The following is a 26,584-nucleotide window of genomic DNA, read 5'->3' as shown; positions in this document are numbered from 1 at the left end:
AATGATGGATCGAAGTTTGCCACACAAATCAGTATCTAAGTGAATCACACACAAAGATTTAACTTGTTTTCTAAAGGAATCACACACAATAAAAAAGACAAGTAAACCAAAAAGCCTAAGCTTTCAAAGTGAGAAAACTCTCTCTTTTATTTTTCCAAAAATCTATATATTTACAATGAAGGGAAACATGAGCTTATATAGGTTCAATTTACAAATCAATAACATAAATACAAAATAAATCAAATTAATTATATAAATAAATCAAGAATAAATTTGAGAGATTTTATCAATCATCATTGATGGAGATTGGTTCTTTGTATCTAGACACTTTCTTGATATAGCCATGAATTGATTGTCTTCTAGAAACTTCTTCGTAATTTGATCTTGATTTCCTTGAACCAATTCTTGATGAGTTATGGATATTTCTAGGATTGCATCAGTTAAAGTCTGAAAAATCTTTTGAGACCATTGCAGAATCGACCATGAAGAAGAACTTCGCGAATTCCTTGATCAACTTGTGATCATAATCGCCATGCGCAAAATATGCGACCAAGCTTTTAGAAGGGTGCTCCATAAGGGAGACGAGGATTAGGGTACCAGCCAATATGAGAAGGATCATAAACAAGAAACCAAGGATCTTCATACTTGTGTGCTCATAACTCTTGGCATTTGGTGAAGGTACATTTGGGGTGGCGTAAGTAATAAGCACAAAACCGTAACATAGCAGGTGGATCCTCCCTTTCATGAAGCCAAAGGCCATGGAGGTTAAGGCTTTCCACACAAAGCTTGTAGTCGGTTACACCTAGGAAAGGAGAAATCAGCCCGAGCTTCCATCCTTTTGGCGGTTTGGTACAAATGGTAATGGGGGTCTCAACAATGGTGTAGTCACATAGATAGATGCAAAAATGTAACATAGCAGGTGGGTCCTCCCTCGCATGAAGCCCATGGCCATGGAGGTTAAGGAAATCCACACAAAACTTGTAGTCAGAGTTACCGGGACATTGAAGAACAAACCCTGGGTTCATTGAAGAACATCCTCTTCTACTATATTCATGTATCTTATATTGTTTTTGATTCTTTGTTTTAATGCATTTCTTCCATTTTTCTTTGTCTTCTTATTATTTTTAATTTTTTAATTACATACGTATAATAAAATTTTGGTGGTTGTAAAAACAATTATCGATGCAGATTCAACAATACTAATTTCGATCAAAGCTCAATGAGGGAATCAAGCTAAAAAAATCATCTTCATTCATGTATATTTATTTTATTTTAAAAATATGCAATGTTTTAACAAAATAAATTATTATATAGAATTATTAAATCAATTATTTTAACTCTCTCTTACCTCCTAAAAATTTGTATTCATTTTTTTATATACTCATCATTATTTTTAGTTCTTTTGATCGAAAATATAATTATATTAAGATAATTATAATGTTTATTTAATTCAAAATTTTGTAATTTAATAATTTCTTCTATAAAAACAATTTGATATTCCATTTACAGAATTTTACTATAAAGAGGAAATCATTAGAATTTAATATAGCAATATGGCTTAAATTAAGATGAATCTAAAAGAGATAAAAAATGAAATCATAATCGCATATGCGTGGGATATTACCTAGTATTCAGAAATCAACCACTTTTGATCTGGGTCAATTGAGTAAGTAGAGTAAACCGTGAATTGTACCGTTCAATTGAGTAAGTATAGTAAACCGGGAAATGTACTGGAGTTCAATTGAGTAAGTAGTAAACCGGTAATTGAACCGGAGTTGGTGCTGGGTGAGGAGGGTCTATCGCGATCCGAAAATTTTTAGATCTAAAATCACTATCGTGGGGTTGATTTTGAGCAATTATAAAAGTATACGACTCTTTTTTCAGAAAAAGATAGATATTAAATAATAATAAATTTTCCAAAGCTTCGTCGTCTTCGTTTGATCTTCTTCGTTTACTCGCGTCTTCGTCACCTCTCTTTCTCTCTCTCTCACACACACAAACACGCTCCTTGAATTTAATAAATATCAAATCAATCATGTCCGAATCCAGCTTTACCCAATGTAAGCAATTTAATAATGCTAATTTAATTTCGAAAATTAAATAAAAATCTGTCCTTTTTTTCTTCTCTTGAGATTCTATTTTGTTTCCACTTCCAGAGAGAAAGTGCATTATTTGAGATTTCCTGAGATCCTCGAAGCTGAATCTGGGGTAATATTTTGAATCTCATTATGCTTTTGAACGATCTGTTTCTGTGTTATTTTTAAACAACTGTTTCACCTCGAGATGCTCAATCCTTTTGCGTTTCTGCTTCCACCAAGCTTCGATTTTTTTTTTTTACTTCTGTGGATAACTCTTGAGGTTTTAGCTTTTTTTTTTTTTGGGAACTGTTCTTGCATTATGTTGATCTATGGAGATTTAAAAAATCAGATTTACATTGCCTTTCATCAGTTTTTTGTTGCAGCTGAAAAAAAAAAAATCACTCTTTTTCTTCTCTGTTTTGTTGGATAATGCGAGCTTGCTTGCACTCACATTGTAATAGGAATAGTGAGTTTGGATTTTTGTCACAAGTAAAAGTTGCATCTTTTTCTATTGGTAGTAGCTATAAGCATTTCCCTGTGTGTTGTTTGTTTTGCTTATGCGTTATTGTAGATAAGAGATTAAGACGTTTTATATAGCTTTACTTATGTTCAATGTCCAGAATTGTGTTCGGGATGGGTTCAAAGAATGTTGTTGACATGATAGAAACCGCCTCCAAGGTTCATTATTCTGGTTTCCACGTGAATGGGCACATGAATGGGTTGGAACCTGTATCAGTTAAGGATACCACTTCTGCATCAGATGATATCCAAAGACAGCCTTTTGTTATAGGTTAGTTCTGCTTTTTTACAATGCTGTATTTTTTTTTGCTGAGTAATACTGGTTGTGGATAAAGAGAAGCTTGACGGATTGTGGCTTGCGTTTTAATGGTGTAGGTGTTGCTGGAGGCGCAGCGTCGGGAAAGACTACTGTTTGTGATATGATCATCCAGCAACTGCATGATCAGCGTGTTGTACTTATTAACCTGGTAATTTTGTTTTCTTAGCTAAGTTTCATTATGCAAAGTGATAACCATCGATCATATCTGTGTTTTCAATGTATATGATGTGAATTGAATCCCACATATTTTAGAGATCTAAAAGGAGAATATTACCTGCTGATAAATGTGTATATGACTGGAAGTGTAACATGGTTCAACCTTGTCAACATTGTTTAGATATTTATGTCAGTGCATGTATCTAATTCTCAAATACCTTTGCCGTCATGTTCAATCACAAATTGCTCTGACTAAATATCCATTGATAAATACTTTGGCAGGACTCGTTCTATCATAATCTGACTGAAGAAGAACTTGCTAAAGTTCATGAATATAACTTTGACCATCCAGGTGAGAATACGTTAGGGGTGTCGCTGCTTGATGTAGCCTACTCTTCTCAATTCATATTGTCATCAGGAGTAAAACATCTGTCCTAGCTTCTTTGGGATTTTTTTCTTGAGATAATACCTCTTTGGAATTATAATTAACAACCTTATTCGTCAGTGATATCTTAGTAATTGACATTTTCTCTTTTATCAGAGTAATTTTATCACGGATAGTGCCTTCCTAGTTTGCTGGGAGTTATGAGCAAAAGTCTTATGTGTTACTCTTTGTCATCCTCCGTTGATTATTTTATCTTGGATTCTAATGAATTATTCATGTTTCTGTAGACGCATTTGACACAGAGCATTTGTTGTCCTGTATGGAGAAATTGAGGCAAGGGCAAGCTGTAGATATTCCAAAATATGATTTCAAAACTTACAGGAGCAGTGTTTTCAGAAGGGTACCAATCTTCCCTCTCAGCATCGCTCATAATCATATTGTTCAGTGATGCTTATGAACTTGAGACGCCTTTTTCATTGCTTTTACTGCCTCTTTATGTAACAAATTTCTTAGATGTCATCACTGGCTTTTATCTGGTTCAAAATCTAACAGGACATATATAGTTTTCCTATCTAATGCTTTGATTTTGAACTATATTTTGCAGGTAAATCCTACGGATGTAATCATCCTTGAAGGGATACTCATATTCCATGATCCACGTGTCAGAAAATTGATGAACATGAAGATTTTTGTATGCACAGGTAATTTGTTACCTCTTCCCATCACAATTACTGTAAACTCTTGTTTCAATTCCCTTTTTTGTAGTTTCTTCACTTGGCTTTTTCCTGCTAGTAAGATTTCGCATGAAGGAACAACTTCATACGCTTTAAGAAATGTTCTAAATTTGTTAGATTAGCAGCTCAGCAGTTTCATTTTGCAATTTTTCCTGTTAGATGCTGACGTTCGTTTGGCAAGAAGGATAAAAAGAGATACTGTCCAGAATGGTAGGGACATCGGCACAGTACTTGACCAGGTTAGCTCGTGTTAGTATTGTTACTGCATATATTAATTTCAAGAACAACAAGAATGGCTTACCACTTGCATTACAAATATCCCATTGCTCTGTTCCGTTTGTTTTTCGCTTTTATTAGTTTAAAGTTTTCAAATGTATATGTTTTCTGCCCAAATCTTATATGATGTCAACCTTTTGATGCAGTATTCAAAGTTTGTGAAGCCGGCTTTTGATGACTTCATTCTTCCGACGAAGAAATATGCAGATATTATAATCCCCCGTGGTGGGGATAATCATGTAGCTATTGACTTAATTGTGCAACATATTTGCACTAAGCTGGGTCAACATGATCTCTGTAAAATATATCCTAATCTCTATGTTATACACTCGACATTTCAGGTATCTCATCTAACTAGTAACATTCTTTTAACTACCAAACCAGACTTCTGTTTGCCACATAAATTTGCTTTTTTTCTTGCAGATAAGAGGGATGCACACCCTTATACGAGATTCTCAGACAACCAAACATGATTTTGTCTTCTATGCTGATCGATTGATTCGGCTGGTAGGTTTATTAAAAGCTCATTCAAAAGGTTGAGCAAATATTCTGTCACTGGTTGAATCTTTTTTCTACATTTATCAGGTTGTAGAACATGGTCTTGGACATCTGCCTTTTACTGAAATGCAAGTTATTACTCCTACAGGTAAGCTTTTGTTTTGCAATGTTGTTCGTGAATTCACAAGAATATTATGTAGATCAGTAGATGTAGTGGTTGAACACGATGACTACAGATCATAGATAACCCGATTACCTGTCTCAGGATGTGTGTATTCTGGTGTGGATTTCTGTAAACGGTTATGTGGTGTCTCTGTGATTAGGAGGTACTTTCCTATATCCTAGCTTTAGTTTATATCCTAGCTTTAGTTTATTCAAGAGGAACTTCCGCATTTGTGCATATCCCACTCTCTCACAAACGTGATGATGTTTGGAAATAATGCTAGTGGTGAGAGCATGGAGAATGCGTTGCGAGCATGTTGCAAAGGTATCAAGATTGGGAAGATCCTAATTCACAGAGAAGGCGACAATGGTCAACAGGTAAATAATTCACTCCAATGCGAAATTTAGTTGTTCAAATTCATCACTCTTTGATGTCTGAATCACTCTGCAGCTTGTCTATGAGAAACTGCCAAACGATATCTCCGAGAGACACGTCCTATTGTTGGATCCTATTCTCGGTACAGGTAATTGACCCGTCTTTCTTCATCACTTTTACCAAAAACACTTTATCTCTATTATTCTCTTTGTTCTAGTGTACATTGTTAGCCCATTCAACACATTTGAAGTGCTTAGTGAGACTGACTGAGATTGAACATCTTTTCAGGAAACTCAGCGGTTCAAGCTATCAAGCTCCTTATCAGCAAGGGTGTACCCGAGGGAAACATCATATTTCTAAACCTTATCTCAGTAAGCTAAAGCAGATCCTTTTTTCATATCATCTAATACCTATTGTGGTTACAAAATACTATCCACAAGAATGCAGCTAGATTGAGATTTTTTTATTTCTTCGTTCAATCAGGCACCTCAAGGTGTTCATGTGGTCTGCCAAAAATTTCCAAGAATAAAGATAGTGACATCTGAAATCGAAAATGGGTTAAATGAAGAGTTTCGTGTGATTCCTGGTATGGGCGAGTTTGGGGACAGATATTTTGGCACAGACGATGACTAGGCCATTGTAGTCCTGCAGCATTAGTTGTCCCTGCCAACGTCCTGCATTGCAGTTTATTGATGTATTCACCGCCCTATCCACTACAACGGCTACACAAACTATCAAAGGAATCATCTTTAACTCTGTTCGTTTTCCCGTTTAAACCCTCTCAAGTTTTTGGGAACAGTTTTGATGTACTTATAAATGCCCAAATGAGGGGTTGATCGAACCTGGGACTTGGGATTCGGTGTACCATAGATAAATTATCCTTGGAACTCTTGATACTACTACTCCATCTGCAAATCTTGTGTACCATATATATAAATATCATTGGAACTCTTGATACTACTCCATGAGCATAATACATCATTTGGCTTCTATATCCAAAAAAAAACTCTTGTTTGTGTTTGTAAGTTCGGATGCACAAACACATGTGGTTGAAATGTGAGAGAGGGACTATTCAGATCACTGTTGTTGTTTTGTACTTTCTCTCTTCTCCACATATCCAAGACTTCGAGGATAAAGCTGGTATCGTTTGGTAGTGTCCAAGCAATCACTCATTTCTTCCCTGTCCTCTTCAGCAAGAACTCGTCTCTCGCACTCAAAAAACGGTCATGTCTGCTTTTGTCGGCAAATACGCAGGTACGTTTATTTATCATGCACACTTCTCGTTTAACTACCTCTTCATGTTCCAGTATCTTCAGTTCGATTGTCCATTCTATGTGCTTTCTGAGTTTAGATGAGCTTATCAAGACTGCCAAGTACATTGCAACACCGGGAAAGGGCATTTTGGCCGCAGATGAGAGCACAGAAACCATCGGGAAACGATTCGCTAACATCAATGTTGAGAACACTGAGTCCAACCGCCAAGCTTACCGTGAGCTCCTCTTCACTTCCCCTGGCAGTTACCCTTGCCTCTCTGGTGTTATACTATTCGAGGAAACCCTCTATCAGAAAACCTCCGATGGCAAACCCTTCGTGGATGTTCTCATGGTCCGTCCCAGAAAAAGCAAACTCCAGCTCTAATCTTACCATTGGGTTCAAGAATGACTCAAATGGAACTTACGGTTTCAATTTGAATTCTGTTTCTTTTTTGGTATCAGGAGAACGGTCTTATCCCCGGAATCAAAGTGGACAAGGGTTTGGTTGATCTAGCTGGGACCAACGGCGAGACCACTGCTCAGGGTCTAGACTCGCTTGGTGCACGTTGCCAGGAGTATTACAAGGCAGGAGCCCGGTTTGCTAAATGGCGTGCATTCTTCAACATTGGGGCCACCGAGCCAAGCGAGCTCTCGTTCCAAGAGAACGTCAAGGGGCTAGCCCGCTATGCCATTATCTGCCAGGAGAACGGACTTGTCCCGATCATCGAGCCAGAAGTGCTGACCCGTGGGAGCCACGACATCAAGAAATGTGCGGAAGTGACCGAGAAGGTTCTTGCTGCCATGTACAAGGCCTTGAACGACCACCATGTCCTCCTCGAGGGCACTCTGCTTAAACCTAACATGGTCACTCCCGGCACCGACAGCCCGAAGGTAAGGTGTGGGGAATCCGATTTCTTAGGTTTTATTTGTCGAAACTGAAACCACAGTAGTATGGTTTAGATTGGTTTGATGCAATTTTATTTATTTACATGCCTGCTCCTTTGGGAACCACAATCAAATGAATCACAGAGACATATAAATACCTCGAAATGCAACGTTCCTTTGCTAGAAAACGCTAAAATTGTACTTCTAACAGGTTGCACCGGAAGTAGTGGCGGAATACACGGTGACTGCTCTGCGCCGTACAGTACCACCAGCTGTTCCGGGAGTCGTGTTCCTCTCAGGCATACAGCGGGAAGAGCAAGCTACACTAAACCTAAACGCAATGAACAAGCTTGATGTGTTGAAGCCATGGACGCTCACTTTCTCTTTTGGTGGAGCCCTCCAGCAAAGCGCTCTCAAGGCTTGGGCCGGTAAGACTGAGAACGTAGCCAAAGCTCAGGCCAAGTTTCTGATCAGGTGCAAGGCTAACTCGGACGCTACCCTTGGGAAATACACCGGCGGGGCTTCTGGTAACTTGGCCGCCTCTGAGAGCTTGGGTGAGATCATAGGTTACAGGTACTAGGATCGTTTGAGAACGGGCGTTCGCCTTGAATGCGGTTTGAGTATATGATGTAACACATCCTTTTCGTATCACACAAGCTTCTAAAATTCTCTGTTTTCTTTTTGTGCTTCTCAGTTTCTATATTCTTGTTGATTTTTCTTTAATGCTTGCTTCTAGACCTCTAAAGCTTGTAAAGAGGATCATCCTTGTATTGAATTAATAAAGAGTTGTTATATTAACAATAAAAGAATTTAAAATTGAATCAATAAAGGAATAATATTAGAAAATATAAAATTTGTTAAAAGAGCATAGGCTTAGTTCTAGGTTGGGCTAAGTTGAGATTAACAATTTTTTTAAAAAAAAATGCAGCTGGATTGAGATATTTTGGAATACTCCATCTGCAAATCCTGTGTACCATATATAAATATCAATGGAACTCTTGATACTTCAGAAGCATAAAAAATATCTCTTGTTGTGTTTTGGATGCACACACGTGTGGTAGAAGTTTGAGAGAGGTACTATACAAAACACTCTGCTTTTGTTTTGTACCTATCTCTTTTCTCTTCTCCACATATCCAAGACCTTTGGGGATAAAGTTGGGATCATTGGCTGCCATTTGGTAGTGCAGAAGCAATCACTCATTTGCTTTATCCGAGGTTGATAATTTTCTTCGGGCTCTCCTTCCTACACGTATGATAGATTCTAACAGTATATTCCTATAGTAAATGTTACCTATATATATATAGTTAAAAAGTTGCAGGTACTTAAGGCTTTGTCTTGGCATCCTCGTCCTCTTCAGCAAGAACTCATCTCTCTTCCACTCAAAAAAGCAACCATGTCTGCTTTTGTCGGCAAATACGCAGGTACGTACACTTAACATGCACTTTGCTCGTTAAACAACTCGTTGTGTTCCAGTATCTTCATCAGGTTCTCTCTTTTATTTGCTTTCTGAGTTCAGATGAGCTGATCAAGACGGCCAAGTACATTGCGACACCGGGAAAGGGTATCTTGGCGGCAGACGAGAGCACAGGAACCATCGGGAAACGATTCGCCAGTATTAATGTTGAGAACATTGAGTCCAACCGCCAAGCTCTACGTGAGCTCCTCTTCACTTCCCCTGGAACCTTCCCTTGCCTCTCTGGTGTTATCCTCTTCGAGGAAACTCTCTACCAGAAAACCTCTGAGGGCAAACCCTTCGTCGATCTTCTCATGGTCCGTCACAGAAAAAAAAAAAACAAAATATTCTAGCTCTAGTCCTAATCATTGGATTCAAGAGTAGTTGCGAGGATGAGATTTTGACATGACTCAAATTAAACTAACGGTCTCAATGATTCTTTTCTTTTTTTGTATCAGGAGAATGGTGTTATTCCCGGAATCAAAGTGGACAAGGGTGTGGTTGATCTAGCAGGGACCAACGGTGAGACCACTACTCAGGGTCTAGACTCGCTTGGTACACGGTGTCAGGAGTATTACAAGGCAGGAGCCCGGTTTGCTAAATGGCGTGCAGTCCTCAAGATTGGGGCCACCGAGCCAAGCGAGCTATCAATCCAAGAGAACGCCAAGGGGCTAGCCCGCTACGCCATCATCTGCCAGGAGAACGGACTTGTCCCGATCGTCGAGCCAGAGATTCTGACCGACGGGAACCACGACATCAAGAAATGTGCGGCTGTGACCGAGACGGTTCTTGCTGCCGTGTACAAGGCCTTGAACGACCACCATGTCCTCCTCGAAGGCACCCTGCTTAAACCTAACATGGTCACTCCCGGCTCCGACAGCGCAAAGGTAAATACGTGTGGCCAATCCGGTTTGATTTTGGATCAGTTGTTTCGGAATTTTAAGGTTTTATTGGTCTTATTTATTTATCGAAACTCAAAAACCAAAAATTTTTATTTCATACAATTTGTTTCGTTTACATCGGTTTGAATTTCATTTAGGTTTATATGCCTGTTCCTTACGGAACCACAATCAGATTGGATCACAAAGATATAAACACCTCGAAATGAATTCGTTAATTTGCTACAAGACGCTAAAATTGTACTTCTAACAGGTTACTCCGGAAGTAATTGCGGAATACACGGTGACTGCTCTACGCCGCACAGTCCCACCAGCTGTCCCAGGAATCGTGTTCCTCTCAGGCGGACAGAGCGAAGAGGAAGCAACACTAAATCTGAACGCAATGAACAAGCTCGCTGTGTTGAAGCCATGGACGCTTACTTTCTCTTTTGGCCGAGCCCTCCAGCAAAGCACTCTCAAGGCGTGGGCCGGTAAGACCGAGAACGTAGCCAAAGCTCAGGCCACGTTCCTGACCAGGTGCAAGGCTAACTCTGACGCTACCCTCGGGAAATACACAGGCGGGGCTTCCGGTGACTCGGCCGCATCCGAGAGCTTGTATGTGAAAGGATACAAGTACTAGGAGCGTTTGAGAACGAGCGTTCGCCTTTTGATGCGGTTTGAGTATATGTCAAATGTTTCGTGGGCGTTCAACTGTTTAAATGTTTATGGCTTTGGACTTTGGTTGTATAATGTTCTCAAACAGTATAATGTGTTTTGTGATGGTTTCTATAGTATTTTCGCGCTATGACAACGGTTTTTTTCAAAAGTTCGGTAGCAGTGGGTCCCACAAAGGAAAGAGAGATATTTACTTGATTTTTTACAATCTTAAGAATTTCCACAAAATAATTGATTTGGATTAAAAAAAAATTCTCATAAGTGATAACATAGTTTATAAAATTAAGGGCTCAGTCGAATGCTCTTACAACATGTAGACTAAGAATCTAAGATGGCCAAGGATTAAGGGCATGTCCAACAAATATCTTATTATGTGAACAAAATTGAAGAAACATTTATGCTTAAAACTTAAAAGGTTATCTGAATAACAATCATAAAATTTAATGCTAATAATTAATCGTACAAAAAAACAAAAATGGTGTTATTTTTGGCTGGAAAGTCGAAGTCATTTGTTATTGAGACAGCACATATATGGCTCATATGATGAGGGTGGCTCAAGGGTCCACGTGATCCATCCACGTACTCGCTTCTGTCTTAAGCCTCTCTTGACTCTTCTTCTTATTCATACTTTTTCACATATCACTAAAATTAACAAACAACCAAATACATAAAACAAATTATGAATCTTTCTCGCGTGTAACTCCAAATACTCCAGTCCCAATCTGTCATTCTTCTCCCTCTTCCCTTTGCCAAATTTTACGTCATTTCTCATTTATGTGCTGCATATCTATAGACTATAGTGTTGTTAAAGTGACTTGAAATCTCTGAAGACGTATACAAAGATGTACAAAACTGTATAAGGCGTACAAGGCTTTTACTGGGTTTTTACTAGGCTTTTGTAGAGACCGACTCAAAGCAACTTAGGGTTAGGGTTTTGGGGGTGTAGGCGGCGCAGCCGCCTGTACGGTGTAATAGATTTTAGAAGATTCACAAGATCTTTTATTTCCTATTGTATCGGGTTTTTTGAGGCCTATATAAAAAAACTAGGAGATTGTAAGGGTGTTAAAATCAGATTTAATAATATAAACCCTAGACAAAGGGTATTCGCCTCAAGAACACTCTGTTTCTCTTTTCAAAGTCTTTCTTATTTTGTTTCTGTTCATCCGAATTCACAACAACTGGTATCAGAGCGCCAGGTTCAATGACGAGTTCCGTAAAGTTTGAGGTTCCACGTTTCAATGGAACAGGTAACTTCTGTCTCTGGCAGACCCGGGTGAAGGACATGCTGAATCAGCAAGGGATGAAGAAAGCTTTGTTAGACACAAAGCCAGAAGCAATCTCGCAGGATGACTGAGATGAGATGAGGGAGAAGGCGGGTTCAATGATACGAACATGTCTTGGAGATGAAGTCGTGCATCAGGTTCTAGATCTCAGATCTTCAAAAGAGATCTGGGATAAGCTAGAAAAGATGTACATGTCGAAGTTCCCATCTAGCAAGTTGTACCTGAAACAGAGGTTGTATTGGTTTAAGATGGCTGAAGGAGCAAATCTGGTCCAGCATATTAACCAATTCATCCAGATCACTGGAGATCTAGGGCGTGTGGGTGTTACAGTTGAGGACGAGGATAAGGCCATGCTGCTGTTGTGTTCTTTAACTCCTGTATATGAGACGTTGGTGACTGCACTATTGGCTGACAAAGAGACGATAAGTCTGCAGTCGGCTACAGAATCGCTGCTTGGGCATCATAACCGACGCCAACAGCATGGTGGTGGTAGCAGTGACAACCCTCAAGGTGATGGACTATATGTGAGTATAAGTCAAGGTAGCGGAGTACAGAAGAACAAGGGAAAGCAGAGAGATGGCAAGATGAAGAAGATAATCTGTTATAAGTGTCAGAAACCAGGACATTATAAGAGAGATTGTCCTCTGAACAAGGAGCAGAACGAGACAGGAGGTTCATCTAATTCTGTGAACGTGGTTCAGGCAGAAGACGTAGTGAAGGTCGAGTTCGATTTGCTTGCAGTGACTACAAGCAATCACACAGATTCTTGGATACTGGATACAGGCTGTTCATTCCACATGACTTCAAACAAGCATTGGTTTGACACGTATCAGGCTGGAAATTTTGGAACTGTTCAAATGGCTGACAATAGAAGCTGCAGCGTTGTTGGTATTGGACAGATCAAATTTCGGATGTATGATGGCACTTTCAGGATTTTAACTGAAGTGAGGCATCTTCCAACGGTGAAGAAGAATCTGATATCTCTTGATTCACTTCACAGGGACGGATTCAGGTTTGAAACTGATGATGATAACTGTGTGAATGTGCGCAAAGGAGATATGGTGTTGATGAAGGGTCAGCTCACAGCAGGGAGTGTGTATCGTTTACTTGGAAACGTGGTTGTAGGTGGAGCTGCAGCCGTGGTAACTGAATCAGATAACACAGCTCTATGGCATATGCGGTTGGGGCATATTGGAAAGCATGGTTTGTCTGAACTTCACAAGAGGGGTCTTATGGATGGTTTGGAGAATTGTAAGATGGAGTTTTGTAGGTTTTGTGTGATGGGGAAGCAGTCCAAGACATCTTTCAAGACAGGTCTACACACCACAAAGAGTCTTTTAGACTATGTGCATTCTGATGTGTGGGGGCCTACACAAGAACATTCATTAGGAGGAAGCAGATACTATGTCATCTTTATAGATGATTTTTCTAAGAAGGTTTGGGTTTACTTCATGAGGCAGAAATCTGAAGTTTTTGAGAAATTTAAGATTTGGAAGGCTAAAGTGGAAAACCAAACAGGGAGGAAGATGAAGTATTTGAGGTCTGATAATGGTACAGAGTATACTAATGGAGAGTTTCAGAAGCTGTGTGAGGAGCATGGTATTCAGAGGCACTTTACAGTGCGGAAAACACCACAACAGAACGGTGTAAGTGAAAGGATGAATCGTTCTATTGCAGAGAAAGCAAGGTGTTTGCGGTTGAATGCAGGACTCCCGAAGATCTTCTGGGCTGAAGCCGTATACATGGCGGTCTACCTCATCAATAGATCGCCAAGGGTTTCTTTAGAAGGAAAGGTTGCTGAAGAGGTATGGACTGGGGTAGACATTGATCTATCAAACTTGAGAATCTTTGGATGTCCAGCGTATGTGTTAGTTCCCAACGACGAAAGGTCAAAGCTGGATTCGAAGTCCAAGAAGTGCGTTTTTCTGGGATTTGAGAAAGGCGTGAAAGGTTTCAAGTTATGGGATCCTGAGGCTAAGAAAAGAGTGATCAGCCGAGATGTGGTGTTTGATGAGCAGTACATGCTGCTACAGGCGAGTTCAGAACGAGTTCCTGTAACCATTGAGGCTGATACTGGTTCAGAGATAGCAGAGGATGAAGAGGAGTCTAGTGAAGCTAGACCAGCAGCAGAAGCAGATGAGCAAACCCCTGAGGTGGAGCAGTCTCCTAAGGTGGGGAAGAAGGATAATCAGATACGTACAGAGGGGAGTTTGGCTGCAACCAAGGAAAAGCGTGTAGTGAAGGCACCTGTCAGATATGGGTATGAAGATATGGCTAGCTATGCTTTGATGATTGGTACAAATGATCCATCAAGTTTTCGTGAAGCTATTAACAGTCCTGAAAAGGAAGAATGGATTGCTGCTATGACAGAGGAGACAGTTAGTCTGAACAAGAATCAGACATGGGAGCTTACAACACTTCCAAAGGGGAAGAAAGCAATTGGTTGCAAGTGGGTCTTCAAGAGGAAAACAGGAGTCTCTGAGAAGGAAGTTGTGACTTTCAAGGCGAGACTAGTAGCGAAAGGGTACTCACAGAGGGCAGGGGTTGATTATGACGAGATTTTCTCCCCTGTAGTTCGACACACGTCCATCCGTGTTGTGTTGGGACTGGTAGCTTGCTGGGATTTGCATCTTGAGCAGATAGATGTGAAGACAGCGTTTCTCCATGGGAATTTGGAGGAAGAGATATATATGGAGCAACCTGAAGGGTTTGTCAAGTCTGGAGAGGAGGCACTTGTATGCAGACTGAAAAGATCTTTATACGGGCTGAAGCAGGCTCCTAGACAGTGGTACAAACGTTTTGATACTTACATGTTGCAGATAGAGTACCAGAGATGTGAGTATGACTGCTGTGTTTATGTGAAGAACGTTGGTAATAATTCTCCCATATTTTTGCTGTTGTATGTTGATGATATTCTCATTGCTGGAAGCAATATGGATGATATTGTTGAGTTGAAAGGGCTACTGGGAGAAGAGTTTGAGATGAAGGATCTTGGTGCTGCAAAGAAGATTCTTGGGATGGAGATTCGCAGGGATAGGAGTTCTCAGAGATTGTGCTTATCTCAAAGAAGCTACATTGAGAAGATACTTGAAAGGTTTGACATGAAGAATGCAAAACCTGTGTCTACTCCTCTGGCGAATCACTTCAAGCTCTCAGCACGTCAGAGCCCTATTTCTGATGAGGAGATCAGAAACATGGCACAAGTTCTTTATGCTAGTGCAGTTGGTTGTCTGATGTATGCGATGGTTTGCACAAGACCAGATTTGGCTCAAGCTGTTAGTCAAATCAGTAAGTACATGTCTAAACCTGGGAGGGAGCACTGGAATGCAGTGAAATGGATTCTCAGGTATTTGAAGGGTACTACAGATCGTGGTCTCATGTTTGGAGGACATGAGTGTAAGGCAGAAGTCGTGGGTTTCGTTGATTCAGATTATGCAGGTGATCTTGATAACAGGAGATCTACAACCGGGTATGTATTTACTCTTGCTGGAGCACCTATAAGTTGGAGGTCTGTGTTACTATAGTTGCCATGTCAACCACTGAAGCCGAGTACATGGCAATGGGAGAGGCAGCTAAGGAGGCATTATGGGTTAGAGGACTTGTAATGGAATTGGGTGTTGAGCAAGGTGGAGTTCAGCTACACTGTGATAGTCAGAGTGCTTTATATCTGGCAAAGAATCAAGTGTATCATGGTAGGACAAAGCACATTAAGGTAAGATATCACAAGATCAGAGAGTTATCAGTTTCTGGTGTGATTTTACTGCAGAAGGTGCACACGTCTGAGAATGCAGCTGATATGTTGACCAAGCCAGTCACCATGGAAAAGTTCAAGCACTGCTTGGATTTGCTCCAGGTCTTTCATTGCTAGATGAAGACAAAAGGTTTCCCCAAAAGCTAACAAGGATTTGAAGTTGAAGTCAATGAGATTTTGTCGTCAAGGTGGAGTTTGTTGTTAAAGTGACTTGAAATCTCTGAAGACGTCTACAAAGATGTACAAGACTGTGTAAGGCGTACAAGGCTTTTACTGGGCTTTTACTAGGCTTTTGTAGAGACCGACTCAAGGCAACTTAGGGTTAAGGTTTTGGGGGTGTAGGCGGCGCAGCCGCCTGTACAGTGTAATAGATTCTAGAAGATTCACAAGATCTTTTATTTCCTATTGTATCGGGTTTTTTGAGGCCTATATAAGAAAACTAGAGGATTGTAAGGGTGTTAAAATCAGATTTAATAATATAAACCCTAGACAAAGGGTATTCGCCTCAAAAACACTATGTTTCTCTTTTCAAAGTCTTTCTTATTCTGTTTCTGTTCATCCGAATTCACAACATATAGCTTAGTTAATGCTTATCCAACAAAAAAAATGGTTTTCGGAAAAATAGAAAATTAAACAGAACAAGAATATAGTTCTTTAAGTCTTACTTAACCAAAAAAAAAATGTTGGAAAAGAGATAAGAAAACTCTTAACCAAGTATTGGACTTGAAAAGTTTATGAGATTTACATCCCCCAAAAAATGGTATGTATTATATAACTTGTAAAATTACAGAAATAAATCATTACAATATATTGCAATTCTAGTACCTTAAAAATTCAAACTCCAACAAAAACATATTTACACAGCTCTCTGTAAACAACAGCTCATGGTTTTAACAATAACAATTTTTTTTACCTTTTTTTTTTGTTTCAAACGGAGTCATCAGAAAACGCAAATGAACAGTTAGATGAACCATGAGAAATGATGATTTTCTCATTTGATATCAATTGTTGAGGTTCTTTGCTTCCCCCACTGCCACCACCACTTTTGATCTTACCGCTCTCTGATCGCCCAACATCAACCTCCCTTATCTCTGTGAGCATTGCCACGACATCTTTCATCAAAGGCCGTTCGTTCGCCTTGTTGCTCACACACAGGAACGCGACCGCAAGAGTTTGAAGCATCTCATGCATTATCAGGTCAGTCCGTCCAATGAGTCTCGGGTCAAGAAGCCTGCTAGGATCTTTTTTCTCAGCCAAGTGATCTCTCACCCACTTAACCAAGTGTGCACCACCTGGTAGATCCGGATCTAACGGATGCTTTCCAGTTAAAACCTCTAACAATACCACTCCGTAGCTATAAACATCGCTGCTCTCGGTTATAAGTTGCATCGAAGCATGTTCTGTAAAACACAACAAAAACAAAAATATTAAAATCGAGATTCCCAAATTAGATAAAAAGTATAAGTAACTTGCTCAAGCTTACCCGGAGCCATGTAACCATAGGAGCCAGCCAACGGAGGCCGGTTGGAGGGTTTTGATAAATCAATTCCGGTATTTGGATAACCGGAGACGGTTCTAGCTAAACCGAAATCAGCTAAGTAGGGTTCCAAGTGAGGACCCAATAAAACATTCATAGCTTTAACGTCACCATGTATAATTGCGGGGAGACAATCGTGATGGAGATAAGCAAGTGCATGAGCCACACCAAGCACGACGTCGTATCGAGCCTCCCAATCAACACTTCCTCCTTTTCCGGCGCCGTGAAGCCGAGAGCTCAGGCTACCGTTAGGGAGATAATCGTAGAACAAGAGTTTCAGATTCCGATTCGTGCACCAACCAAGAAGACGAACTATGTTTCTATGACGAATCGAACCAAGAGTTTTAATCTCGGAGTTAAACGCACCGCTCTCTTCCTTCGACCACATTTTCTTCACCGCAAGAGACTCGCCGGAGGGAATCGTAATACGGTAAACTACGCCGGAGCTTCCGGTTCCGATTACGTTCGCCGACGTCAGATTCTTAACGATGTCGTCGACTGAAAAATCGAGTTTTTGGTAAAGGGTCACTTCCCACGAATCTATCTCTTCGCCGAGGAGTTGTTTTCCGGCGATTCGTGCCCGGACTAGAGTGTAAACCGCCAGGAGAATAAGTACGGCGGTGAAAACGATGAGGATCAAAATCGTTAACTTGACAACGGAGCTGTTCCGGGTCGTCGGGTCGGATCGGGTCGAGATTGCGTTAGAGATGTAAAGCCCTTTGTTTGAAGCGAGATCAGAGAGTGGGAGCTTCCGGAAAAAAGGAGTGTTGGGTAAGTCACCGGAGAAATCGTTGAAGGAGACGTTGAGAGAGACGAGGTTCTGTAAATCCGTTAAGATGTTTAGGTTTCCGGTGAGTCTGTTGTGAGAGACGTCGAGCACTCCTAGGTTTTTCAAGTCGGAGAATCTCGACGGTATTGCTCCGACGAACTCATTGCAGCTGAGATTAAGAGAGATTGCTAGAGACGGGATTTGACCTAATTCGTTTGGTATTTCACCGGAGAATGCGTTTTCGCCGAGGTTGAGAAGCTGTAGACTCTGACAGGTGGAGATTTCTCTAGGGATTTCGCCGGAGAATCGATTCTTGGCGAGGTTGAGCTTCGTAAGCTCTGTTAACAACCCTATTCCCGGAGGCAGAGGACCAAACAGAGCATTATCGGAGAAATCTATTAACTTCAAGCTTTTAGGAAGCGTACCGAGCAATGAACCGGAGAGACTGTTTGAGTGTAGATCAAGAAACTCTAGGCTTTCACAATCAGAGATCGCCGGAGGAATTGTTCCGACGAGACGGTTCTCGCTTATGTCAACAAAGTTGAGATCTTTCAAGTTCCCGATTTCCGACGGGATACTTCCGGCAATTCTGTTTCCGTTGAGTCTCAACCGGTAAAGATTCGTACAGTTTCCGACATCAGGCGGTATGAAACCAGACAAGTCGTTGGAGAGAAGAAGAAGCTTCGTAAGGTTTTGTAACCCGAAGATCTCTTTTGGGATGGGACCAGAGAGAGTGTTGTAAGAGAGATCGATAGCTTGAAGCTCACGACACTGGGAGAGACTTTGTGGGATGTTTCCGGTTAACTTGTTCTGCCACGCGAAGAACATGGTTAAGCTTCTTAGGTTACTCATCAACGACGGGATCTCTCCGGTGATTAGGTTATTGTCGATCTCTAAATGCGTAAGCTTGGTGCAATTCATTAGCTCTTCAGGGATTGTTCCTGAGATCTGGTTTACGCTCAGCTGAAGCTCTTGTAGATTCTCAAGTTTCCCAAAGCTTCTTGGTATGTTCCCGGTGAGGAGATTTTCGGAAAAATCGATCAGCCAAAGCTCCGGACAACTCCCAAGCTCGGTCGGGATCTTCCCAACGAGATTGTTCTGCCATAAGAGTAGACTCTGCAGCTTCTTTAGACTTCCAATGGTCGTAGGGATCGATCCGGAAATAGAATTCTGGTACAAGTAGAGGTTCTGAAGCTCTGTACAGTTTCCAATCTCATCCGGGATAGGACCAGACAAGAGTGACGTATAAATTGCGATTGTCTGAACGAGTTTCAAGTTTCCAATGGACGCCGGAAGACTACCGGAGAGACTAGTCTCGGCGAGACCAAGCATTACAAGATTCTCGCAGTTGCCTATCTCCCAAGGAAGCTCACCTCTTAGATTCTTGTTCCCACCGGCACGAAAGACTTGTAGATTCTTGAGTTCTCCGATACTCCTCGGGATCTCTCCGGACAGCTTGTTATCGAAAAGCATAAGCTCGACGAGGTCCGTGAGATTCCCAATCTCCGTCGGAATCGGACCTTCGAGATTGTTTGTGTTCAGAGACAGAGTCTTGAGTTTCTTGAGCCTGAAGGTTTCCACAGGGATGTCTCCGGAGAGAGAATTATCCGATAAATCGAGTAACTCGAGCTCGGTGAAGTCTCCGATCTCCTTTGGGATTACTCCGGTGAGATTAAGTGAAGATAAAGTGAGTGAAGTAAGAGACTTGAGGATGAGGAGACTCGTCACCGACGGAGAACCTTGCAAGTCCATGCCTTTGACTTGTATCTCCGAAACTTCTCCTCCACGGTTGCATTTTACGCCGACCCAATTGCAAGGAGATGTGGCGGCGACGTTCCAGGAGGAAAGAGCGTCGTCGGAGATGTTCAATTGGGACTTCCATGACAAGAGAGCTTGTCCTTGTTCGTCGAGAGAGAAACAGGGGATGAAGAAGAAACAGAGTAGGGATGAGAAGAAAAAGGAGAGTCTATAGATATTTGGTGGCATCGGAGAAGACGAAGAAGAATGAGAGAGAAGTGCGTTGGGATTGTAAAGCGAAGAACCAATCCATCGATTTTGGTTTTATTTTGTTTATAGGAAATATATAAATAAACAACAGAGCATAGGGAAAGAGAGAGAAGTAGCAAATGAAGTTGGTTTATTTTTATTTTATCCCAAAAAGTAGTTCTATTCTATCACTATACCACTATTATTATTTTAATATTTTGTTTCGGATTTTTGTAAAACTGAAATAATAGTATTTCTTTAGAATGTCAACTAAAAATTCCTCATAAATTTTGAAATGTTACTCTTAGAAAAAAAAACTCAAGAGTAGTAACACTGCAAATTAGTTTGCTTAGAAACTAACAGTATACTTGTAGATAGTAGTCAGTTGAATAGAGAAATATATAGTAGTCCTAAGATACAAAGTAGTTAACTCTTAGAAACAGGCTGGGTCAAAGTTTAGATAACGTTTTTGAAATAGAATCCAGTACTCAAATTTGGATTTAACAAAACCAAAATATAGGTTTTTCAAGGAATTGGACTACCTTATGTAGTTCAAAACATTTTTTTTTTAGTAAAAACATATTATGGCTGACCGCCAAATTTTTGCAAGTTAGAAAATAATTAAAATATCAATAGTCAACAATAACAACACTGGTATGTTTTTTTTGGGCATAAATAGTATGTTATTTATCAAAAAAACTAACAAAAATAATATACTAGTATATGTTTATAAATGGTATTAAAATCGAATGATGAGAATCGAGAATGACATCTCAAAACAATGGCACCAACTTTCATGGTTTTGAGACCGACATGTCAAATAGCCCTCTTTTCTGTTGCCATATTTAAATTACCTTTTACGATATTTGCATGTACCAATTTGTAGAAGTTTCACTCAAATCCATTAATTAGAGAGCATCATCTCATGATCTTATAACATGTGAACGAGAAGTGTTCTCCACTTTGATAACAGGTATATAACTTAATTTGCTCATAAAATAATGTTATACTAATATGACAAACCAAATGTATATGTTGACGAGAAGAAGAATAAGAAATTTTCTTTTTGTTGTCTCTAATCATTTGTGTTTATGGTAAGACAATGAGAAGAATGAACTATAGGAATGGTTGCGATCGGTATATAGGTCTTGTAACTCTTGTTCAATGTGCCCAAATGCGGCTGCAGCGCTCACCATGAAGAAGATACAAAGCTAGTGGATCTTATAGAAGCGGCACTATGTACTTTAATGCTTTCTTTTTGATTTAATGATGCGATAAAGTGTTCAACAAATTTTAAACACATTAAAACGCACCGAACGTTTTAACCAATTAAATCCACGACAAAAAGGTACTAAGACCATCATTAGTGGAGTAACCCACCATGTAGGCCTGGGCATTCGGTTAACCATTCGGTTTCGGTTCGGTTGTATTCGGTTTCGGTTATTTTAGATATAGTAATATAGTAACCATTTGGATATTTTTGAAATTTCGGTTCGGTTCGGTTCGGTTTTTTTCGGTTCGGTTTCGGTTTGGTTATTTAAATAAATAACCATAACTAACATAAATTATATTAACATTAACCAAATAAACCAAATATAACCAAAACTAACCGAATATAACCAAAATTAACCAAATATACAATAACAAAAATACAAAAAAGGGAAAAATATGGATTCAATTTTACAAAATAGTATTTAACTTTGTAAATTCAAAATAATAACATTTACATATATTGATTATTTAAAATATTTAATTGTTTTGAATCTAGAAATAATTTATATTTTAAGTTTATTTTATAGTTTTGCATAATATTAAGTATATAATATTTGATATCTTCTAGGTTTTCGGATATTTCGGTTAACCATTTAATTGTCGGTTCGGTTCGGTTCGGTTTCAGTTAGTTTGGATATAGATTTTTACTAACCATTCGGGTATTTGAAGAATTTCGGTTCGGTTCGGTTTGGTTTTTTTCGGTTCGGTTTCGGTCGGTTATTTGGTTATCGGTTATTTTGCCCAGCCCTACCACCATGGTTACTCTCACATTAATTAATTATATAAATAATTATAAATTAAGTTAAGTAACTCTAAGAGAACCTGAGCAAAATTACCCTATTACTAGAGAACTCCAAAGAGATTACTCAAATATTTAAATAATAATTTTTTAATTTTGATTTATTAATTATCAAACTTTAATTATCTAAAATGATAAAATAATTATTTAAATTTTTTATATTACATAAAACTTAAACATATTTTACAAAATACGGAATAGTAAACATATTTTATAAAATTCAAAATATTATACATATTAAACAGAATTTGGAGTAAGATTTATTGTGCGGTTGCACCAAATTTTTGCCAGATATGCTCAATCAAGTCTTTTTGCAAAAGATCATGCATTTGTGTATCATGAACATCATTTCGAATGCCCATCATTTTATGTAGATTTGTTGGGATATCTGTAGAATATGATAAATCGACATGAGAACTTCCGCTTCCTTCTCCGTGATGGAATTCCGCTGGATCGTAGAAATTGTAGTCATGTCGTTCGTCTTCCACTATCATGTTATGCAGGATGATAGATGCTCTCATTATTTTCCCTATTTTTCCTTTATCCCAAAAAAGTGCAGGATTCTTCACGATTGCAAATCGAGCTTGCAAGACTCCAAATGCACGCTCTACATCTTTACGACATCCTTCTTGCCATTGAGCAAAGAGTTTTGCTTTTCGACCACGTGGAAGTGTAATGGATTGGATGAAAGTTGCCCATTTGGGATAGATACCGTCCGTGAGGTAGTACGCCATTTTGTATTGCCGTCCATTGACAACATATCTAACTCTCGGAGCTCGGCCCTCTAGGATATCATCAAACACAGGGGAGCGGTCCAAGACGTTGATATCATTTAACGAACCCGGTGGTCCAAAAAATGCGTGCCAAATCCATAAATCTTGTGATGCCACAGCCTCTAGTACGATTGACGGTTTACCAGATCCACGTGTATATTGTCCTTTCCATGCAGTGGGACAATTCTTCCACTCCCAATGCATACAATCTATGCTCCCCATCATTCCGGGGAAACCGCAATGTTCTCCAATATTCAGTAATCGTTGGAGGTCTTCCGCTGTAGGTCTTCTCAGATACTCGTCGCCAAACAAAGTTATAACTCCCTCAACAAAATGTAGAAGGCATTTGTGGGAGGTTGTTTCAGCGAGTCGTAAATATTCATCCACCGCATCTGCCGTATATCTGTAAGCAGAAGACAACAACTCACAACCCGTGTTACAAAACATAAGACAACAAACACCCCTCCACGGGTTACAAAAGACAACACCCCTCCACGGGTTATAAAAGACAACATCCATGACAACAAGACAACAACTCACAGACCCGTGACAACAAGACAACAACTCACAGACACTAAAAAACAACACCCCTCCACGGGTTAAAACACAACACATCTTTGTCTTTGACAACACATGTTTCCCTTCTCATATCACCTTAATTTGTTGTCGCAAAACCTGAAACAAAAGAACAAAAAACAAAACAAGTGTTAAACAAACAACATATAGCATAAGTTTAATGAAAACAAGAGTTAAACACAAAAGAGATAGTTAAACACAAAAGAGTTAAACCCAAACCTAAATGTTTGTCAACATTTGGTCAACGAGTTTGTCCCTAAGAAGTTGTTCGGCACTTGTTAGTTCATTCTTATTAAGGAGGCTGTCTAGCAGTCTCATTTTGCCGTGTCTCTCTTTAGCTGCTTGTTCTTGTTCTTTCATTGCAATGATCTTGTCTAGCTTACCAACATAACCATCCTCTACATCAATTGTCACAGCCGGTTTCTTCCCTTTTTTCTTAGAAGCTTTAACCCCCGGAGGCCTCATCTCAGCTCCATCATTGCACTCTCCGGGTGAGGATGCTCCTGCTCCATCTGAAGCGAGTTTAGTCCGCTTATGGCTACACTCCTCCGTGATCCATTTCTGATCATGCTTCAGTTCCCTCCAGCAATGTCCTAGCAGAAATGGCTTGCCCTTGTCGTTCTTGTAAAGCTCATACGCCATGCTCAATACATCATCTTTTGATTCTCCACTCTTTCTTCTTGAACTCGCTTGTGCGTAACAGCCCACAAATTATTGACTCCATGGTTTATCTTGCTCCATCTAGCCTTACATTGTGTAGGTCCTCTTGCATTTGAAACAGATGACCCATAGTTAGCTTTGTAGTAGGCAGCAACCCTCTTCCAGAAACTTTGAAGCCGCTGCTCATTACTTACAACTGGATCCTTGCTTGTGTTTAACCAAGCGCTTATGAGGTTAACATCCTCCTCTGCAGTCCACCGCTTTCTTATTCCCCTTCCTTCGTCTTCTTCATCCTCATCAACCTCAACCTCGATACAATCATCATCTTCAGATGCGGGCCTAAAGTGAAACGGCTAAGAAGAGAATCCATGCCCAAAGTTTACAGGCTGAGAAGAGAGGGTTTGGGTAAAGTTGACAGGCTGAGAAGAGAGGGTTTGGGTAAAGTGGACAGGCTGAGAAGAGAATGTATTTGGAAGAATGGGATTATCTGGGGAGTTAGAGTCTTTTTGAGAATTCATAAGATCAACAAAATATGTGTGTGGATTACGATTAAGGTTTCTAGGATCCATTGATGTAAAACAAAAGGGTTTGTATTGAAAAAGTTAATGGTTTATGTTAGTGCTTAACATGGACGGTTTATGAGCTCAAGTGGGTTTGTGTTTTCAAATTTAAGTTTTTACCTAAACTACAACAACCACAAATTTATTACATTAAACAACCTACAAACCCTACACCATCAAACAATAAGTTTGATGTTGAAGCATTCATCAAACCCAACCACTCGACTAGTATCTATCTAATCAAGTACCATCCGTATTTATTCACAACCAACAAACAAAAAGCAATCATCACTTATTACAACCTAATCTAACACCAAATAAATTACAAACTCATACTCAAACACTTGATCAAACTCATACTCAAACTCATCACTTATTACATTTATAAGACCAAACATAAGCAAACATAACACTTGTGTTTCATGAAAAAACTACTAATTCATCCCAACACACAACCGCAAACAATAACTATCAACAACATATGAAAGCTGTCGTACCATACCTTTTCAAATAAGAGAATCCAATAGCTGTGTCCGCTTCATGAATACCACTCCAAGTGATCTCCATTTGACCTCGCACAAACATGTAAAAATGGTCAATATAAATCACATAAAACAGAAACAGAAGCATTCTACTCTTAATAAGAACAACAGACTAATCTAAAAAAAAAAGACAGTTAGACTTTTGAAAAGATAGATGCGCAGACCTGATACAAGAATAGAAGTAAACCATGTGCGAAGTGAATCCATCGTGGAGGAGGAGAATCCAACTGAGGTGAATATATCTAAGACAGATAAAGAAAAGAGTCTTTAAAATCAAATCCAATAGAGGAAATATTTACAAACAAGAAAGCAACCAAATACTTAAAGAGACTAAAGAACAAGACATCAATGAATCATGACTCACATAGCCTAGCAGGGAAGATGTGACTAGAAACATAAACCCCATCAGCGCTATCTGCGAGACAAACACACAAAGTCAGAAGTCGTTAACTCGACCGTATTGATCATACCACAACAGTTAAAGACCAAAATTCAAACTACACGACACTAAAGCATGGATCTTGAATATCTCACTAGCAAACAAATCTCACAATCTATGCCTAACAAGTCAAATCGATAGAAAACATTCACAATTCTAACAATCAACCTAAATAAAACTCGTCCCTAACAGTTAAAGACCACCCGATATGAATCAACCTAACATGCAATAAATCGGGAAATGAAAAGACGAACCTTCTCTTCGCGAACCAGTGGTCCTCGCCGTTCGATGTACGCCACCAGAAGAGACCTCCCCCGTCCTTGTACCACCAAACGGAACCTCCGCCGTTGTCTCACCAAACGAAACCTCCACCATCGATTTGACTTCAACACCCAACCGTCAAATCACCATAAGACACCGATCTGGAACCCAAACGCCTCCGGATGACCATCAACGAACCAATTTAAGCCGGAAAATTCAATGGATTCGACGTGAATCCATTGATTTTTCCGATTACATACGAATCGCCATTTCTATCGCCGGAGTTTTCGAGAGAGAAGAGAGAGAGACTTTTGGGAAGAAGAGAAAAGAAAATGAATAAAAAATAAAAAAAAAACGCTTTTATATTTATCATGCTCCCCATTCAGAAACCGCCACGTATCGTTCCTCAAGTGTTGCTCAAACTCCTTCCCATGGTATCGATTCTTCAATATTGAACCGAATTTTGGGTTGTTTATTATTATTTTGGGGCCCAAATAAGAGAGTACCTTTGTGAGTACTCCCCACTAATCATGCTCTAATGTGTTTGTTCAGAAAAGAAGAAGAAGAAGGTACTAATGTATTTTAGTAGTTACATTTAAATTGGATTTCTCATAGTAAGAATTGAAGTATCCATATCACTTAAACTACCCATTAATGCCGACACTATATTGCAGGGGCAGCTAGTAACAAGCAACCATGTATACATGAATGAGAAAACTAACTATGCA

General features: G+C 39.6%; 5 protein-coding genes and 1 long non-coding RNA gene across 8 annotated transcripts; 3 read left to right on the top strand and 3 right to left on the bottom strand.

The window, feature by feature from the left end:
• The first annotated feature begins 1,854 nt into the window (after nucleotides 1-1,854).
• Nucleotides 1,855-6,463, top strand: LOC104730752 (uridine kinase-like protein 4). Its single transcript, XM_010449958.2, has 16 exons — nucleotides 1,855-2,060; nucleotides 2,157-2,208; nucleotides 2,699-2,868; nucleotides 2,973-3,064; nucleotides 3,355-3,424; nucleotides 3,745-3,857; nucleotides 4,062-4,158; nucleotides 4,351-4,430; nucleotides 4,614-4,808; nucleotides 4,891-4,974; nucleotides 5,053-5,113; nucleotides 5,231-5,291; nucleotides 5,412-5,505; nucleotides 5,579-5,651; nucleotides 5,792-5,874; nucleotides 5,987-6,463. Exons 3-16 carry the CDS (start codon nucleotides 2,712-2,714, stop codon nucleotides 6,134-6,136), a joined length of 1,410 nt encoding a protein of 469 aa, XP_010448260.1. The 5' UTR covers nucleotides 1,855-2,060; nucleotides 2,157-2,208; nucleotides 2,699-2,711; the 3' UTR covers nucleotides 6,137-6,463.
• Nucleotides 6,411-8,591, bottom strand: LOC147930245 (uncharacterized). Its single transcript, XR_015574641.1, has 2 exons — nucleotides 7,800-8,591; nucleotides 6,411-7,691 (listed from the first exon to the last, which is right to left on the bottom strand). It is a non-coding gene; the product is annotated as an uncharacterized LOC147930245 (long non-coding RNA).
• LOC104730751 (fructose-bisphosphate aldolase 5, cytosolic) lies at nucleotides 6,555-8,447 on the top strand. The gene is made up of 4 exons (XM_010449957.3): nucleotides 6,555-6,757; nucleotides 6,855-7,108; nucleotides 7,219-7,647; nucleotides 7,853-8,447. The coding sequence occupies exons 1-4, from the start codon at nucleotides 6,730-6,732 to the stop codon at nucleotides 8,219-8,221; spliced, it is 1,080 nt and encodes a 359-aa protein (XP_010448259.1). The 5' UTR covers nucleotides 6,555-6,729; the 3' UTR covers nucleotides 8,222-8,447.
• LOC104730750 (fructose-bisphosphate aldolase 5, cytosolic) lies at nucleotides 8,524-10,799 on the top strand. Of its 3 annotated transcripts, none has more exons than XM_019233400.2 (5): nucleotides 8,524-8,856; nucleotides 8,947-9,063; nucleotides 9,159-9,412; nucleotides 9,554-9,982; nucleotides 10,248-10,799. In XM_019233400.2, the coding sequence occupies exons 2-5, from the start codon at nucleotides 9,036-9,038 to the stop codon at nucleotides 10,611-10,613; spliced, it is 1,077 nt and encodes a 358-aa protein (XP_019088945.2). In that variant the 5' UTR covers nucleotides 8,524-8,856; nucleotides 8,947-9,035; the 3' UTR covers nucleotides 10,614-10,799. The 3 variants fall into 3 exon arrangements, with proteins under 3 accessions (XP_019088945.2, XP_010448258.2, XP_087334727.1); XM_010449956.2 differs by having other exon boundaries at nucleotides 8,650-8,856; nucleotides 8,961-9,063; XM_087478601.1 differs by having other exon boundaries at nucleotides 8,650-8,856; nucleotides 8,955-9,063.
• A 5,623-nt stretch (nucleotides 10,800-16,422) lies between these two features.
• On the bottom strand, nucleotides 16,423-20,256 carry LOC104730749 (LRR receptor-like serine/threonine-protein kinase RGI3). Its single transcript, XM_010449954.3, has 2 exons — nucleotides 17,166-20,256; nucleotides 16,423-17,082 (listed from the first exon to the last, which is right to left on the bottom strand). The coding sequence occupies exons 1-2, from the start codon at nucleotides 19,972-19,974 to the stop codon at nucleotides 16,610-16,612; spliced, it is 3,282 nt and encodes a 1,093-aa protein (XP_010448256.2). The 5' UTR covers nucleotides 19,975-20,256; the 3' UTR covers nucleotides 16,423-16,609.
• Nucleotides 20,257-22,305: 2,049 nt separating this feature from the next.
• Nucleotides 22,306-24,036, bottom strand: LOC147930244 (uncharacterized). Its single transcript, XM_087476779.1, has 3 exons — nucleotides 23,630-24,036; nucleotides 23,473-23,493; nucleotides 22,306-23,221 (listed from the first exon to the last, which is right to left on the bottom strand). Exons 1-3 carry the CDS (start codon nucleotides 24,034-24,036, stop codon nucleotides 22,306-22,308), a joined length of 1,344 nt encoding a protein of 447 aa, XP_087332905.1.
• Between the last annotated feature and the right edge of the window lie 2,548 nt (nucleotides 24,037-26,584).

This window comes from Camelina sativa, chromosome 12, assembly GCF_030686135.1.
Source record: "Camelina sativa cultivar CO46 ecotype springtype chromosome 12, ASM3068613v1".
NCBI lineage: Eukaryota > Viridiplantae > Streptophyta > Magnoliopsida > Brassicales > Brassicaceae > Camelina > Camelina sativa.
This window is presented reverse-complemented; position numbering and strand designations above follow the sequence as displayed.

Excerpts from the sequence above, each read along its gene's own strand:
- LOC104730751 (XM_010449957.3), top strand. The coding sequence starts at position 6,730 with ATGTCTGCTTTTGTCGGCAAATACGCAG. Across the intron at positions 6,758-6,854 it reads TTTTGTCGGCAAATACGCAG|ATGAGCTTATCAAGACTGCC; the intron begins GTACGTTTATTT and ends TTCTGAGTTTAG. Across the intron at positions 7,109-7,218 it reads CCTTCGTGGATGTTCTCATG|GAGAACGGTCTTATCCCCGG; the intron begins GTCCGTCCCAGA and ends TTTTGGTATCAG.
- LOC104730749 (XM_010449954.3), bottom strand. The coding sequence starts at position 19,974 with ATGCCACCAAATATCTATAGACTCTCCTTTTTCTTCTCATCCCTACTC. Across the intron at positions 17,083-17,165 it reads CTATGGTTACATGGCTCCGG|AACATGCTTCGATGCAACTT; the intron begins GTAAGCTTGAGC and ends TGTGTTTTACAG.
- LOC104730750 (XM_019233400.2), top strand. The coding sequence starts at position 9,036 with ATGTCTGCTTTTGTCGGCAAATACGCAG. Across the intron at positions 9,064-9,158 it reads TTTTGTCGGCAAATACGCAG|ATGAGCTGATCAAGACGGCC; the intron begins GTACGTACACTT and ends TTCTGAGTTCAG. Across the intron at positions 9,983-10,247 it reads CCGGCTCCGACAGCGCAAAG|GTTACTCCGGAAGTAATTGC; the intron begins GTAAATACGTGT and ends TACTTCTAACAG.
- LOC104730752 (XM_010449958.2), top strand. The coding sequence starts at position 2,712 with ATGGGTTCAAAGAATGTTGTTGACATGATAGAAACCGCCTCCAAGGTT. Across the intron at positions 4,975-5,052 it reads CTGATCGATTGATTCGGCTG|GTTGTAGAACATGGTCTTGG; the intron begins GTAGGTTTATTA and ends TACATTTATCAG. Across the intron at positions 5,875-5,986 it reads TATTTCTAAACCTTATCTCA|GCACCTCAAGGTGTTCATGT; the intron begins GTAAGCTAAAGC and ends TCGTTCAATCAG.
- LOC147930244 (XM_087476779.1), bottom strand. The coding sequence starts at position 24,036 with ATGGCGTATGAGCTTTACAAGAACGACAAGGGCAAGCCATTTCTGCTA. Across the intron at positions 23,494-23,629 it reads GACAAACTCGTTGACCAAAT|GTTTTGCGACAACAAATTAA; the intron begins GTTGACAAACAT and ends CTTTTGTTTCAG. Across the intron at positions 23,222-23,472 it reads TTTTGCGACAACAAATTAAG|ATATACGGCAGATGCGGTGG; the intron begins GTGATATGAGAA and ends TTCTGCTTACAG.